The sequence below is a fragment of the Pagrus major genome, chromosome 10 (genome assembly GCF_040436345.1).
Source record: "Pagrus major chromosome 10, Pma_NU_1.0".
In the NCBI taxonomy this organism is placed as follows: domain Eukaryota; kingdom Metazoa; phylum Chordata; class Actinopteri; order Spariformes; family Sparidae; genus Pagrus; species Pagrus major.
This window is the reverse complement of record NC_133224.1, coordinates 11,788,906-11,805,800: the sequence shown is the minus strand read 5'-3', so window position 1 is coordinate 11,805,800 and position 16,895 is coordinate 11,788,906. Positions and strand designations below refer to the sequence as shown.

At 43.0% G+C, this 16,895-nt stretch overlaps 1 protein-coding gene across 2 annotated transcripts in view; it reads right to left on the bottom strand.

Moving 5' to 3' along the window:
* dennd4c (DENN/MADD domain containing 4C) overlaps nt 1-16,723 on the bottom strand; it is a 31,521-nt gene extending 14,798 nt beyond the window's left edge. For both annotated transcript variants that reach the window (XM_073475682.1, XM_073475683.1), the window contains exons 1-4: nt 16,403-16,723; nt 4,974-5,284; nt 1,591-1,843; nt 1,428-1,497 (exon numbers count right to left, since the gene is read on the bottom strand). In XM_073475682.1, coding sequence (XP_073331783.1) covers nt 1,428-1,497; nt 1,591-1,843; nt 4,974-5,272 — 622 coding nt within the window. In that variant the 5' untranslated portion in view covers nt 5,273-5,284; nt 16,403-16,723. The remainder of the gene's footprint in view (nt 1-1,427; nt 1,498-1,590; nt 1,844-4,973; nt 5,285-16,402) is intronic.
* Nucleotides 16,724-16,895: the final 172 nt, after the last annotated feature.

Genomic DNA, 16,895 nt, shown 5'->3' with positions numbered 1-16,895 from the left:
AGCTAGACTGGATACTAAAGTAGCTTAAACTTCCAGAGAGGCTTCAACTCTTGTTTCATTTCTCTGCAAGGATTAAACAAAAGAGGCTCTAAGAAACGGGACATCAGCATTTTTTAGTTCTAAAGAAAAGGAGCAATCATTCAATATAATGTGGTTTCATTTTCAGGAAACGGCTGTTCTGTTCCTCACTGTATCTTGTTGTTTGGTGAGATGCCTTTCAGACATAGACACATTTTTATACAAGCATGCACATACACAAACATTCAGACACACAAGTAATGGGAGTGGCAGGAAGTGCCGTTGTCTGCGATGAATAAACAGCCGCCTCGCAGGAAAAAGGCCAGCCAAAAAGATAAAGCCAGCATGTGTGTCTGCATGGGTGTGTGTGTGTGTGCACATTCATATGACACTGATTCTACGTGCGTTGCACAATGAATTGCTCCAAAGGCCGCGCTGTTAACGAAACATTCAGTCAGTGAAAATGTCACACAACAACAACTTCAGACACAGCAGCTGCAATAAGCGAGAACAATCTACAGCGAGATCACAGATACACACTGACGGTGCCGCTCGCTCGAGCTTTGAGACAGAAATATAACAGAGGTTGATACTATCAATAGGTCACATCATCAAACAGGGCTGCAGATTAAGTCTTTCTACGTGGAGGAGGTTATGAATTCACCCGTGTCCGTGCCATTCTAGTAATTCTTGCAAAACATTTTTAAAAACAATTGTTGTCATATATGGAAGCTGAACTTTGAAAGTGAAAACGTGCCAAGACTTACTTACTTCATAATAGTGACTCAGCATCTCATAATATTGTCTAAAACTTTGATATTCCATGAAGATTTTTTAATTTCAATCATTTTGTTTTTCTGTTCCTGCTCTTCCTGATTATTATGGTCTCTTGGCTTTAGACTAGGGCTGTTAATGATTAACCATTAATCGATTAGTCGCTGTTCAGATTTCAACCGAATAAAAACATATGAACCAAACTGAATCAGAGACGCACAAATACATCCAAAAAGTACCTTATTACAAATTACAGATACTTGCTTATTTAAGATATCAAAATAAAATACTACGTGCTGGTATGAGCCTTATATATATATATATAAGTCATTTGTATTTTAAAAAATACAAAAAGACATTCTATACAAGCTGATATTATTATATTTAAGCCATTTAGTAGCCTCAATATAGCTTGGATTTTTTTGTACCAGTTGTTGAACAGCTTCTTTTAACCCTTAACGTAGCCTACTCTGACCACTGGCCTTTGGGAACGCATGTTTTCACTCATAAATTAAAAACAAACTTGTACATTAGTCTATTAACTAATGTACAATAACAATAACATCAAGGTAAATGCAGACCTCTAATGACACTTCTAACGTACAATACTCATAAAACATCTGACTTTTACTCACCGGCTTTGTAACTGATAGAATTGGACGCAGATACTGATTTCTTGTAACACAGGAACACATTGGAGCCCCACTGAAAGGTTTAAAACAGATTTTTTTTTACAAATTTGTTCTCCAAATACTGATGATGCAACAGCGCTAGCTAAAGAATAAAAAACAGACTCACCATGCCAATGTTGAGGTTCTTGTCCACCTTGCAGAAGGTATGTGGTGGCGTCTCGCCCTTGCTGGTGATGATGACACAGATGTCCGTCACTGCCAGGGAGTTCTGAGGCTGGACGGGCGGTGCTCGGCGGAAGGTGATGAAGATGCGCTGCGAGGTGGCGGAGCTGTTGTTGACGTTGGCGCAGCGGCCATACGGTGTGGCCTGGATGACCTCGCAGCCCTGGATCAGACGCTCCTTTCCCTCATACAGCACACTGATAAACACGACAAACGGTAAGTGTAAATGTTAACACTTGACAATGACTGAATATGTGACTCCATCAAGAAGAGAGAAGTTAAGATGCAACCGGAGCTTAAGTGTGTACAGCTGCTTTTTGGTGATCGCAAATGTGATCGAAATGGTGTGAAAATTAAGATGATAGATAACAGAGAGTGCAATGACTCATGTCTACATATACTGTACGACAAAGCTCTCAAAGATAATTAGGTGTCTCAGATAAGAGTGCTGTCCTGGAAGCAGTTTTGCTGTCGGGCATGGCCTTCGTTAAACAAGCGTCGCTGCCAAACGGCAAATAACTCACATTCTGATGATGCAACAGTTTATACTGCAAAAGCATAAGGACGTACAAGTTTGAATGCTAACAACAAATCAGGCAGCAAGAACGACAGAAGAATGTCAAACAGAAAGATCTCAGAATTTCTGTGCGGTGACGAAGGAAAACAACATATAGTGGATGTTTTCTGTTGGTGTGGCTTTCCCCAACACGCTTCTGAGTAATGAGCTAAACAGTGGGAAGCAAAGGCTTCCAGAGGATCCTACAGAGCAGAGTTGACCCCAATTACAAGTACAAGTTTGATCCATTGTTAGTATGGAAATATTGATTAGTGCAGCTTTAAGTCCTCCAAGCTGTCAGAAAACATTTTATTCACAGGGAAAGGCAAGCTCAAGCTCACATTTGTTTTTACCTGGCTCATGTTAAAGGAAACTTTTTTTTAAATTCATAAAAATATATTTTATTAATTCTAATTTACAGCAGTAAGGCAAAAAAAGGGTGCAGGGCCTTAGAAACCTATCAGCCGACACTCACACTGGTTTAGTAAAAAGTGCATTCTTGGGAAACAGTAAGCAAGAGGCTGCACTGTGGCTCCAGGGTGAGGCTAATCTCTGCCTCTCCTGTTTAACAGAGAGGATCAGTGTGTGGTCACTACCGCTGACTTTCTTCTCAAAGCTCTGGTTTCCCTTTGAGGCTCGCTGGGAAAGCCTGTCTTCAGAGGCTGCTGTGATTCAGACATATTTACCAGCTGACTCATTCAAATCCCAGACAGTCAGGGAGGCTTGGATATCAAATCGTATCCAATTTAGTACAAAACAAACACTTTGAAAACGTTTTTAGCCTGCTTTCCTTATCACTCCTGCTGTGGATTATCACACAGCTAAAAGCTGCAGACGGAAGCAATCAGTGCCCACTGTGTTGGATTTCTTTGCATGACTGTGTGGCTTCTATGGTAGCATGCTCCATGTCCTCCCCTTTCCATCTGGACAATGCAATGTGGGAGGCCTAACGCTGTGATTGCTGCCCTCTTTAAACTAAGACAGAACCAGTCTTTGCACACATTTTTTTAAAAATCTTGTGCAGGCTACAGGGCAGCCAAGGCAGATGTAACAGTCCCGAAACACTCCATTTATTCTGAAAAGAGTGCAGGACGAACCTAAAGAGGCCAGCAGGACAGTTGCCAGCAAATTCTCATTTAGGCAACAAAAAACAGAGCCCTAATGGGCACAGTGAGTCGTGACGCTGTGGAGCCCTGGGCTGGGAATGCTGGCTTCACTGACAGAAGGAAGGATGGATTATTTACAGGTCGCTAGCTTTTCATTTATTCTATAGGTGGATGAAGACAGGCAGGTGGGAACAGAACTCAGGAGGAGGAGACACATGCTGCAACATAATATCCAAAAATATTCACAGACCTTGTAGCTCTACCAAAACAGAACCATCAGGAAGTGAACCAATGCTATAATGCATCTACTTGTAGCATTTTTAAAACACACACAATCGTGTCTAGCATACCACTTATTAATAATGGACCACACAGTCATGAATTTTACATTAGTAAATATCATCCCAGAAAAGAAGCTTGTGAAATCTGTTCATCAGTCTCATTAAACTGCATGGCTGTGACTCGACATGACTCTTCAACTTCTTTAAATTGAGTTTGCTTCTATTTTTCTCCACCCCATATGTCTGTGAGCATGCAAAGCAGGATTGTGCAATCTCTCAGAGGAAACAAGACTTGACATACAATCTCGTTTAAAGCTAAATTTTGCGGAAGGTAATCGCATAAATAAAACGTGAAATGATCATCACAGAAGACGCGGAGTGCCGTCGATGTGTTGCAATCTTTGTACAGCAACTCCTGTTTTAATGTAAGACCTGAATCTTTCAGAGTGCTGTCTCTTGTAACTGGAAACTCCAGTTTGTTAGTGGGGGAAACAAAGAGGCTTTAGACAAAGACTGAGGTGTGTGGAGAAGTGAAACACCTCAGGCAGTTGCATCATGACTGCATCCATAGTGCCAGTTCATTCGGGACAGACGAGTTAAGAGACACAAAGCTCTGGTGATGAAATGTAGGTCACATCTTTGGCTACCCTGCCGAAGAAGTAAAAGCAGCGTTACCTTTTCGGCTTGCTGGGATGGATTAAGTGAGTTATAATGGAGTTCCCTCTTTGAGGATAATAGGAGGAAGCAGGAAAACTGTATCGATGGATGTGAGCCAAGAGGTGTGGCTGAGAGGGAGAACTCCATGACGCAACAGGGGCGAGTGAATGAAGTCGTCAACACACCTACTTCCCTCCACCATGGAAAACTTATATTAAATACGACACTGGAGAGAAACACCTTTCAAAACAATACAGAAATGTAATATATCACAATAGGCTTTACAAAGGGTACAAGCTAAGTGTCCCAGTGTGATAGTGAGCCAACTTGCACAACACCAGGACTCTGAATGTGACGCAGCTAAATGGAATGCAGCCATTATTAATTAGATTTTTTACACGCACGCTTTTCACACCGCAATACGTCAGAATGGCTTCAATGAAAAGGGATGATGCATGTTACTGAAATATTTATACATGTGAAGGCCTGTCTGCATGCTAACTAGCGGTTAGCCGCGCTGGCAGGACACTTTGGGGATCTTTAATCATATCTGTAATTGCTTTTACTCCTCAAAGGCTTCTTCCTTCTTCCGACCTGTTTTCATCACAACAACACACTGCCGTCCACTTCTCTATATACAGTCCATGCAAAAAATGAGTCTCTGGCCGTTGCAGGCATGTGAATACACCAGATAACCAACACTGACATAAACAAACTGCTGACTCACCCAATGTCAATGAGAGGGGGCTTCCCTCGACCCCTCCTGTAGCACAGAAACAGCTCAGGGCTCTTAAGACTGCCATGATTAAGGTTCGCTGGCTGGCCACTGTAGGTGCTGTCGATGCAAGTGAAGCCCTCGGGCACCGTTTCTCCCGCCGACCTGTTGATGACGGCCAAGTCAGTAATGGGCGCTTTGGGCCCGCTGGACTTGGTTTCTGACAGATCCTGCTCGAGGGGCGTGGACTTGTCAGTCAGCCCGGCCACCACAAAGTAGTCGGTCACGCGGTGACCCTTGTCCTCGATCATGGCTGGACGTACCTGGAAGGAAGAAAAATAGTCAGTTTGTTTGCCTTATAAACCCTCCTGTACCACGTTCGTAGAGGACTCGACTGTGGTTAAACTACTGCTCCACACATGCATGCTGCTTTTACATATCACCTCGGGACAGTGGGATGGATTACACATGCAAGCATACACAGAATGCTAAGTTATACTGTGGCTGAGGCAATAAAAGGATCCTTTAAGACTGCTGCGCCACAACGAGGCAAACAAACTGGGGGAAACACAAGGGCTAATGAAGGGACTGGATTTGTTGACATTCACAAACACTCTTGTCATTGTAGATCACCGCACCGCTCCAATTATGTCGAGAGAGTTAAAGCTCTGACGGCCACAGAGAGCCAAGGGAGAGCAGCGGGGCCTGGAGGAATGCTCAGAAATGTCACTGTGAGTGTAAATCAAGCAGACACCAAAGTCTATAAAACACTAAAACGCACAAATATGGTCGCAAGTGACAAAAAAATATGAGGTGAGACCCGGTTAAGCATGTCTGCTGTGATTATTTATTGAATAATTGGAAGGAATTTCTTAAGTAAAAGCTTGAGTTTCTATTCTTCAAGTTATGTTTCAGTAATGCCAGTAGCCGTTAGTGACTCAGTTGACAGTTACAACTCAACCAAGCCATGTGTTGCAGTGTCAAGCACATTGCTTCATCATAAAATAACCGAGAAGAAGAAAGAGAAACTTAAAGCCAAAACGGCCATGTTGGCTTCAAAGGGCTGTTGGGACCTACACAGGAAGTTCAATTTTTCCAGCGGTGAGTCAGCTGTGGCAGGAGGAGGAAAAAACGGAGCCTCACAGCGAGCACAGACCGCTCTGGTTTTCATGACGCAGACTAATTCAGCCCACTGGGGTTATTTAATTTTTTCTATTATGGACTTTTGACCGATGTTGAACAAATGACATCAAGCCACGGTACACGGTATCTTTAAAGGCAGGTTGAAGGAAATCTAAAAGAATATATGTGAAGCTGAAGCTAGCAGGGTGAGACAGGAGTGCACGCTAATGTCTACAGTGCAGGACATCCGTTTGCTTGTGCTGTGAAAGGAGTGGCAGGAGGCAGACTGACCTGCCTGGAGGAAAAATGTTTGGCCACAGCACACAGCAAACAGCTGACGCAGACTTCGAGCCTGTTTTTTTTTCCTTCTATCAACTATACAGCATGCAGTCTTGGACAACAATGGCATGACGTGTAAAAAATGGTCAAATTAATGTTTCATTCTTTTGGCTATTATATAAACCCTTATCTGATTGATCGAGTGATAAATCTAGCACTGTTTTGAGTTTTAAACTTGGCATTTTGCCCATGTGAACAGGCCAAATTTGATTTGTTTCAATTCGACTTTCAGCCTTATGGTCCAGGTAGCTTTGAAGAGTTGTAGCTGGATAACTGCCCAGAATATGACCCAATTCTTCATTATTTAAAAAACAACGTCTGGAAAAAAACACAAATGACAGAGCAGAGAGTGGCACTGTATCAACACAAGCCTGTTTTAAGTCATCACGTCTCTTGGGTAGGATAAACTTTGAAAAACAGCAATAAAAGTGCATCAGTGAAGATGGGATTAATTAGTGGGCCATTCTCACAATTCTTGGAGTTGTTGACATGATGATGTTGATGGAAAAGCCAATATGAGGACAGAGTAGAGCTCACAGGTAAGGCGAGGAAGAGAAGCATCAAACAGGAACAGCCAAGTGTTTTGCGTGATCTTATTTTACTTCTTTACCATCCGTACAAATTCACTTTATGAAACTTGTGTCCCGAGTTGTTTTTCTAACTAAAATTGCTTAAAAAAAAGGCTCAAATGATTCCAGATGTAGTAACACAATGAACAATATCGTTAAACGTTAAAAAACACGGACGCTCGTTTCGACTGAATCCAGCTCTTATTTTATGATGATGCACAACAACTATCTGGAGACATGAAGCTGTTTAAGGACTTATTGCTCTGAGGAGAATTACTGCACTGTATCCATGGTTACATCTCACTGGTCAAAACCCTATTCAGTCTTCAGATTACATTTGCTTTATAACAAACCACACTGGGCTCTCACCAAAGGCTGGCCAGTAAATGTCCTCCAGTGGTTTAACCAGAGACTGGATTGTCCTACTGTTTGTGTGTGTTTATTACTGTCTGTTTATATCTTAAACAAAGGCTGATATTAGTGATTATTATACAATTTTGTTATAGTATATTGAAATTAGTATGAAATCAATACATTATTTCTTTCATTTAATATATTAAAGTCACACACATGAGCTGAAGCACCAGCATATAAGCTAACAACTGCACTTGCAGTTTATTAAACAACACCAATGCATTTCTTTCATAAATATCAGGCTGTTCAGCTGCTAAATGCTATTTACTCTGTCTATGTTTGGTGCTGGGCAGGCAGCTTAGAGTAGGTTTTTATTTAACACAACAAAAACGACATAATTAGAAGTGAAATTGAACTAAAGCAGTTAAGTTGTGGACCAGAAAACCAAAACATTGAGCTGAGTCAGGCGTGGGTCTCACTTTTATGACTCATCAGCCCTGGATATAGAGACATGAGTATTACATTAAAAATGATTGATAACCAGTTACTAGGCAAGTTCACACACATCACAAAGGAAAAGTTTACCTCGGGCGGGATTTCAAGTGAGATTTCAAGGAGACTTGAGACAGGCAAGAAATAGATATGTGAAGTTATGTTGAAAATGATGTCTTTGGATGTTACAGGCATTGAGGTATCATAGTTCCACAGCTTATTTATTTGAAGACATCGCCCTGTAATAAATGATCAATGTTAGGATGGACAGGCCCTAGTGCGTGTCAAAGTGGCTCCCACATTAATGACCGAAGGTTTCCCAGCAGGACGTTACACTGTAACGAGATAATCAATCTTATTAACTTCACATGTTTGTGGTTTGAATGTTGGTGGTTCATCTGTGTATAGGAAACCTCAGGCCTTGGTGTCTTCAAATGCTCAATAATAAATGACTCTTTAGGTCTATTAAGGCTCATTTTAAGCCTGATCCTCCTGTAGAAGCAGGTCAGTAAAGGACTGTCTGTGGGTGCAGCACCTGCCTTTCTCATTCAAAAAAAAAAAAGTTTTGCAAGCGTCTGCTCTGCTGAGCAACATGCATACTTTAACCTTTGTCACAGACATTAGCCTCTACAATTCGTCTGCTCTCTGAAAAGGTACTGTTGGTATGAAAACATCGAGGCCGTGAGTCACACAGCTTCCCGACAGCAGGGGCACACATCGCCACAATGTGCCACAGCAGAGAACAAAGTCATGCTAACAGAAAAAAAAAAGAAAAGTAAACACTATCCTGGGCGACCAGGAGATTTGTCCGGTCCTGATTGGGCTTTGAATGCTGCCCTACAATTGTTCACCATGCCGGTGAATCAACATGTACTTTACAGAGTGACTTTTATTTCATATTAATGAGGACTTGTTTTTTATGTGATTAGATCATTCTGCTTTTTGAAAAAACAGCTCAATTATTTCAAAATGCTGCACTGACCTAGAAACTAGGCTACCTGTACCACCAACGCAGATGTTATCTTCCACTATACACAACCACAGACACCTGCTTTTGAGAGTAAACCCAACCCAAGAACAAAATCAACATCCTTCGTAGCAGGAAGAAGAATTTCACCGAGTTCTGTCAGAATATTGTGAGGCTTAGTGAAGTAAACAGTCAACTGTGTAATTGTAAAAGAGGGGTATTACTGTCTTATTATTTCCTGTTCTAAAATCAAAAACGGGGTCGACTGTTACTGATACAAGTTGGATTAGTCAGTCATGCTCACTAAAAACCCCACGACTCCCTTAAACACACCGCCGACGTTAGCTGTGCACATGGTTTTAAAGCTGGAACCATTTGTGACAGTCCCCTCAACCTCAACGACAACCACACAAATATCTCTTTGTGACAGCCCCTGACAGACAAACATCAGCGCTGCCATGGCGACCGAGCCCCAACAATGCCAGGCCGCGCGACCGTGAGCTGCGACTAGTGTTACTCTAGCTGAGGAAATCGATCTCCTAGTTTTTCAAGGGTACGTTTAATATAGCTGACATGTTCTCTGTAGTGTGCTGCTGTCAGCCGCCGTCTCTGTTTTAGATGTAAAATGGCAGAGGGGGCTTGTTTTATTGTCCACTTTTATGTCTGGCGAGCAAATAAAACGTGGTAGAGGCCATAAAGGCAGATGGCGTTGACAAGGGGATTAGACTAAAAGCTTTAAAGCTATTGTAAACATAAATGAACGTAATATTGAGGATTTTTTTGCTCTCCTTGTTCTGCACTTGTGACAGCACGCAGTGGTGGAAAACTTTTAAGCCTCGAGGCAAAAAAAATTGTGCAGCTTCTTGGTAAAACGAGTCAAACTGACAGACATACTGGTCCATTAAATTTCCACTGTATTAAGTCCTGCATTGTAACCTGAGCCCCTGCCTCTAAAGGTTGTGCTCTGCCCCTCCCTTCCCATGTGAAAACCTGTTCCTCTGTTACTCCTGAGCCCCAATGATCGAGTGTCACGCTCTTTGTCTGGGTTGCACTCACAGAGTAGGGTCACCACAAACCATGACAGCAGTATTCTGACCAGTTACTTACTATGAGACTGGTTTCTGGCTTCCTTGTAGCCATTAATTCTTAAAGCGTAAGCCTTAATGTGGAGAGTGCCCTGCACACTTTCAGTTTTAATGTATAATACACACAGCAGGTACTGTGTACACTGTTTATTCACCAGATTTAGTGAATTTATTCATAAAATTCTTACATATTGCATCTTTAATACCATAGTATTTATCCTATTGTTGCAACTATTTGTGGATTTATTGATTAGACAAAATTCAACTGCAACTATTTTGATAATTGATTAATCGTAAGTCATTTTTCATGCAAAAATACCAAATATTTCATGGTTCCAGCTTCTCAAATGTGAGAATTTGCTGCTTTACTTGGTTTTACATTATAGCTAATGAACCTTTTTTCGCCCAAAGAGGTCACCTTGTGTTCTCGGATGTTATGATGGGCATTTTTAACAGTTTTGATTGTGACAGTTGGCAGCATTCATTTATTCTCTTCACATTTCTGCTTGTGTTAGGCCACTGGGGACATTTAATTTCAGGTATTTAATTTGTTGAGTAAACAAAAACAGACTTTTCTGCCTGGCTATTTTTCATGATATTGATGCCCACTTCTGGCCCAAACCCTGGCCTCAACCCTTTTGGACCAGGTCTGCAACTAATGATTATTTATAATCAATTAACAGCAGATCACGATTAACTGATTAATCATTTAGTCGATAATATATTAAAAAGAAAATGTGGAGTAATGCGAATCACAATTTCCCAGAGATTTTGTCCAAAACCCAAACAATCATCAATGCATCATAGACTAAATAAAAGCAGAAAATCCTCACGTGCAAGAAGCCGGAACCAGCAAGTGTTTGACAGCTTTGGTTGAAAAATGACTGAAATGATTAATCGATTATCAAAACAGCAACTTAGTTTCTTTGATCAACAAATCGATACCAACTAATTGTTGCAGCTCTACTTTGGACGTGACTGACGCTTCAAAATTAGCACAGTTTGCACAAGCGGCAAGTTGTGTAAGATTTCCTTCCATGAAAAAATATGACTCCAGAGCATGTTCACTCTGCCACGCCAAATGAAAGCATTTCTGAGTATCCTAACTTAATCTGACAATAACAACTTATGGCATGATTCGGTGACGATGCCAGAAGCCCCTGAATAAAAGCGAGTTAAAGCCAATGTTTGCAACTGCCCACAATGCACAACAGGCTTAGCTGATGTGATGGGACCACTCTTCACTTTATATTCAGTTCATTTCAAATGTATTTTTCAGGCTATTGGAAGCCAGTCCGTGATATCTCTTGTTATTCATCATTACCAGCTGTGGGAAAGAAATGCACAAGCACTTGTAAGTAATATTACCTGATGTTTCAAGCTGCTCTGTGATCATTTACACAAAGGCATGCAGTGGAGGGAAATCTATCCAGATTTGTTTGATAAGAAAACACACTTTTGGGAGGTGTAATGCAATACAAAAAGGTGTAATGAATCACTGCCTCCAGCACAATGGCCTATTCATTTTGTAGTCGGTAACTAGAAATACAGGGGAATATATTAACATTTCAGATCAGAAAAGAAAGCAAAAGGAGTAATCACCTGAGGTAAATTTGTGACATTAAGGGCATTTTATGTTCGACGGTTTAACGGTTTTATGAAATAAAAGACCCAACCGGAGATTAAACATTACATCTATGATTACTCGTACTCCTTCCCCTGAGTGGATCATTCCTCGAGGCCCATGGTTTCCCTGCACTGGAAAGACTCGTTCCTTGGCGGTGGCACTGGTCTTAACTTGCTTGCGAATGTGCCAAAAAGGTTGCAGCCCAACAGCCCCCGAGGGCAGAAGAAAACCCTCTAGCTTCTAGTTGCCATAAATAAAACCAGGGAGGTCCTAATCCTCGTGTGCACCAAACCTAATGTTTGTTCACTTTTAGCACTTGCGGTGTTAATGGCATTCACCTGGCCGGCCCCTTCACATCCAAGCTTCCAAACTGAAATCCAAGAGCGACTGAAGGATGAAGAAAATGAGACGGAGACAGACATAGAAACAGAGATTTCTCTATTTAAGTACACAGAGTGGAACCCCTTACTCCATCCCCCCATCGTCTGCCCCACAATGATCTCATCCCTTTCACACAAAAGAGCCTGGAGGCTTGTTCCCCTGGGGTGAAAGAGCCTGCCTGCGTGTGCGCGCATGCACAAGTCCGTGTGTTTGTGACTGAGCGTAATGCTGGACAACAGACAGGGTTGTGTCTGTCTCGTTTATTTCGGCAGATGCACTCACAGCTTGTCTGAAACAGCAGCTGAGCATGACGTGCACAATTGTCATGTACTACCGAACCTCGGACACAGCAAATGAGAATAAAAAGCAGAGTGTGTACAGATGCAGTAACTGTGCAAGGGAACGAGCCGACCCTTGCTTATAAATTATAGGACAGGCTTATCTGTGATACCCACCACATCCTGTGGCCACCTCAAGTGCCACTCTGTAGCTCTGGGCTTTGGAGGATCGGAGGAGCAAAGTGGCCCTCCCTGCCACCTGTCATCACAGCGTGCTGTCGGCAGTGAACGCCAGACTGAGCGCAAGGTGCCAATGAGGTGCCGAAAACTTTATTTTACAAGGCGGTTAGTGCAGAAAAACCAAGGCTCTCGGCTTCTTTTTTTGCATGGGTTTTGAGAGGATGGACTCAAATTAAAGCCAGTCGAGTTGCTGTCTGATTGAATTCATATGTTGCGAGCTACAGTGTGTGCTTGCTCATAGCTGGCTTTTAAACTTTGCTCTGCAAATACCTCTCCCTGCTAATTAATCTTAACAGCCTGCTGTGATGAGACTACCAGCATGACACGGTGGAATGAGCCACATCAGATACAGAAAAATATGTCATAATACTGACAAAAACATGCACAAATGCGCTTGAAAAACACAGAATTGTCCAATATTTGCTTTTCAGAGTGTGTGAAAAGTGGAGCATTCAGAGTCTATCTGCTTTCTGGCTCCAGATAAGCCGGTGTTATAGCCTGGCAGTATCATATGCATATGCTAACAACATCTCTCTCCCTCGGCACGGCCCGAACAAAAGCAAAAGAACGACTGTGAACTCTGCTCCTCACTTGTGTTTGTTTTTGCGCTATGCTGATTTTTTTTATCACGTGGCAATATGTAAAATCCATTTTCATTTAGGGAGGAGAGGAGAGACATAAACATATTGTAAGAACAGGTATCTGACTCCCAAACAGAGCATCATCACCATCAACTAATATCAGATAATGTTTGTTGTTTTCTCTACAGACTATTTCATTTTTTTTCTGTTGAGCATAGGCTGTTCTGCTTGAATTTTCTAAGCTTTAATTGAGCGTAACACGTCTGTAATGTTACTGAAAAACTATCACGATATTTGGTGTAACTTATTAAACAAAACATGTTAATATTTTAGGGATTCAAAATGGATTTTTTTCATCTGATATGAAATACCGGTAATTACCTGCTACCCTATCCCCGAGCCCTGAGAAGCAGTAACCAGCACTTGTTTGGTCTTCCGACTTGATAAATAAATATTAAAACTGACTCACCACACATTTCAGCACTATAACAAACATCAATTGTAACCTATAACAGAGGGCTCAACCCAAACAGTCTGTTCCCCTCAAGTATTTTATCTCTGTAAATCTTTGTCGTTGCGACAGCAATCCAACGGCACTGGATCCCTGTTTAATGTTTTGTCAAGATAACATCAAAGCTACCGGTGGCAACCAGTGACTAGGCCCAATCAGGGGAGAGGTGGCACAAATTCAACAACTACAGCTGAAAATTTCCACTTCTTCTCGCTGCCTCACTGTGAGCTCTGTAGTCACACTCTTCAAAGACCTGGGGCACATGATTCAAGAGGCAGGTGTGCCTGAAAGAGAAAGTGACAGACTCTCGAGGGTTTGCTGAACTGTGTTAAATAACACGTGACAAAAAGGTTAGACAAGGACAGGGATTTTAAATCCAGTCAAATTATTTAAAGGTTGTTGTCAAAAACGATGAGAAGCGGCGAAGCTAGGCTCAGCAGAAACGTCACAAGACTGCCTCCCTCCCGGAGCGTGACAGCCCGGCGGACAGAGAGCATTCTTTCCACTCTGAGGAGAAGGGAGAGAGGGCAAACTCATTGCCCTTACTAACTAGCTGGGCCTATACCAGCTTAGACCCAGGCTGAGTGAAAACTAAGGGGACGGCTAAAACACTACTGGCACATCACACCAAAGTACAAGGGTCAGGGGAAGGAAATAGGTTACCTGAGAGGGTTCTTGGCTGGATTACAAGATCTGTGTTGTTGCTCTTTGGCTGGAAACGACTATCTGGAGTTAATATGTCTTAAGACGTGCAAACAGGCAGCTTAACGAAATGCACTGAGGTGTTTCAGGTGAACACTGGCCTAGCAAGCCCAAGGTTGTGCGTTGTGAGTAGTCTCAGTTTAAGATCTGCAGTTATTTCTGGCTTATAATGTCGGAGCACAATGCTACAAAGAAACCATTTTTAACAGTAACAGCAATGGTGAGAAAGATGATCAGGGTTGCTGAAGTGTCCTTGAGCCGAGCAATGACTGCCTACTAGCTTTGGGGATGCTATTATGCTGCTGATGATCATCCGAAAGCTCTTTAAGCAGGAAGATGTCCTTTGCACGAGGAAGCTAATAACTAGAAAAAGACTTAATAGGAAGATGATGTCAACTAAAATGTGAGTTGAAGTGTAAAAAGCGCGGTTTTAAATAAGGGAAAACACCCTCAATCGAGCGTATACACTTTTTTCCCGCTGTTTCCATCATCCTTTCTTAATGCAATACTTCAATATGCTAACGTCACTCAAAGGGTCAGGTGTATGCACTGACAGCAGCTGACGCAACAGTTACGGTGTAGGTGATGAATTGACCACGTGTCCGTTAAAGGGGAAGAAATAAACATCTGATAGTCAGTTGAAGTGTTGGCTGAAGTGCAAGCACTGAAAGCAGTTAGGGTGAACCGTGTAGGAACAGTGGAAGGTGTGGGTGTTGAAAAAAAGTGTTTTGTTGTTCGGAAAAATGAAGAACTGTGACCTGAAAGTGACCGGAGTGAAGCTAAGTGCTAAAAAGAGTCGAAGATTCAGAGGAGCTTCAAACTTTGAAAGGAGTTGAAATGTCGGTCAAAGACAAAGTTGCTCTTGTGAAACACTGCTCTCACTGTTCGACAGAATGAGCTACTGGCTTCGCTCACGCTCATCAAAAACCCAATTTGACTTTTGCCTAGGCAACCAGCAAGTCCTTCCACAGCCTGTAACTACTCCCTTGGCCAATCTACTTCCTTTCCTTGGTCACCTGACAGAGCCTTTGGACGACCAGCGGCGGTGACAAAGTGCAAGTTCAATGTACACAAAGCCAGAGTGCAGCCGTGACCTACTTATACCTGCTGCCTGTGGCGGTTAGTAGGAGGCAACTCCCCTTTTCCAGCCGCTGTCAGGCCAAGCCAAGGTCAAGACAGAGATTTTTCTTCAGTGTTTCCACGTGTCAGTGGCTCAGCAGCTCTGATGCAATTCTGCAACAGCAATTTCCACAATTCACTCCCTCCACGAGTCTCAAGTTTTCTGTCACAATCAGACTTTCCTGCTGCCATGTCAGGTGAAAAAAATATCAATCAAACGAACACAAGAGGAAGTGCTATCCTCGGCTCTGCTGGGACTTGTGCCACGGCTGTCATAACAGGAACATCACATGCATGCCATGAATCACCAAAGCGGTGATGGGAAGCTGGAGCTGGGACTGCTGCTGCTGCTGCCCTTAAGGGTTGGACGGACTCACTGCTGGCTGGCAAACCATCAAGTGCTGAGGCATAGATATGCGAGCAGCACCTTGGCGTTGCGTTCAATGGCACTGAACGCAGAAAAACCAACAGAGGCATCTTACACAACTCTGGGTTTAGGGTCACACAAAATGCAGCCATGGATGAAAGCAAAGCACATGTCCAAAAGGAAGTGAGGTTAACACTTCCTTATCTTTATTTTGTTAATATATCTCTTTGATTTTCAAGTAGGAAACTCAGATGTGAGTTGAGGCTGAGGGCAAACACCTGCAAGGTTAGGCAGGCTCCAGGAGAGTCTGGTTATCTGGCGTCAAGGAGGGCCGGGGAGGACAGTGCTGGAGGAGGGAGGGGTGTTTCGGGTTGGTGTTATATTCCCAACTGTTGCATCCGACCCATAACTAGGTCAACTTTTCGTGCAGGAAATACACCTCACCCCGGGTGTAACAAAAGAAACGTCCCCTCTGTTATTACCCCGTGCAGTGATACGTGGCTGCGTCTCTTTCCGCAGTTGGATAACACACGATGGAAAGTGTAGACCGCAGCAGCGCAACACCAGGAAAATGTATTTTCAGCGGGTGACCTCACGCGCACACAGCTAAAGTCGCGTTAAAATAGCAAAACTACTATTTTTAATTCCCGAGATAAACTCTTCTCACGCCGCAGCTGCCTTAATATTCACAAAATAGGAGCACTTACCAGCTGTTTACACTGCAGCGAGGGACAATGTTGACATGAAGGCAACTTGCTTGTTTTTCCCCGCTCGATATATTCCGTGTTTCTACGTACGCCAGTGGAAACGGGTCGAACCGGGACGGCGCGCGGAGAAAAAGCCCACTTCGCAGCGCTCCTTTGAAACTTTTGCCGGTGACTTCTTCGCCCCGCACTTTCATCTGAAGTTGTCGGCGGAGGCAGGCGCCATGTTTGTGTCTGCGCTGATAGTTTAGCTGGTGAGCTTTTCCTCTAAGCGTCTCTTTTCAGACTGGAACCGCCCAGAGAAGAGGAGAGGCTACAGTCCCCGCTGCAACCGACACGGGCAGGCGGGCAGGCGGGCCGCGGGGAGCGCCGACAAGCTGGCCCGCGGACGGCGAGCATCTTCCGGCGCGCCCTTTCAAAGTAAGACCTCTCCATGGCGAGTAAACAAACCATGTTGCAATTTTCAGAATAAAGTTATTTATTTATTTATGTAGGA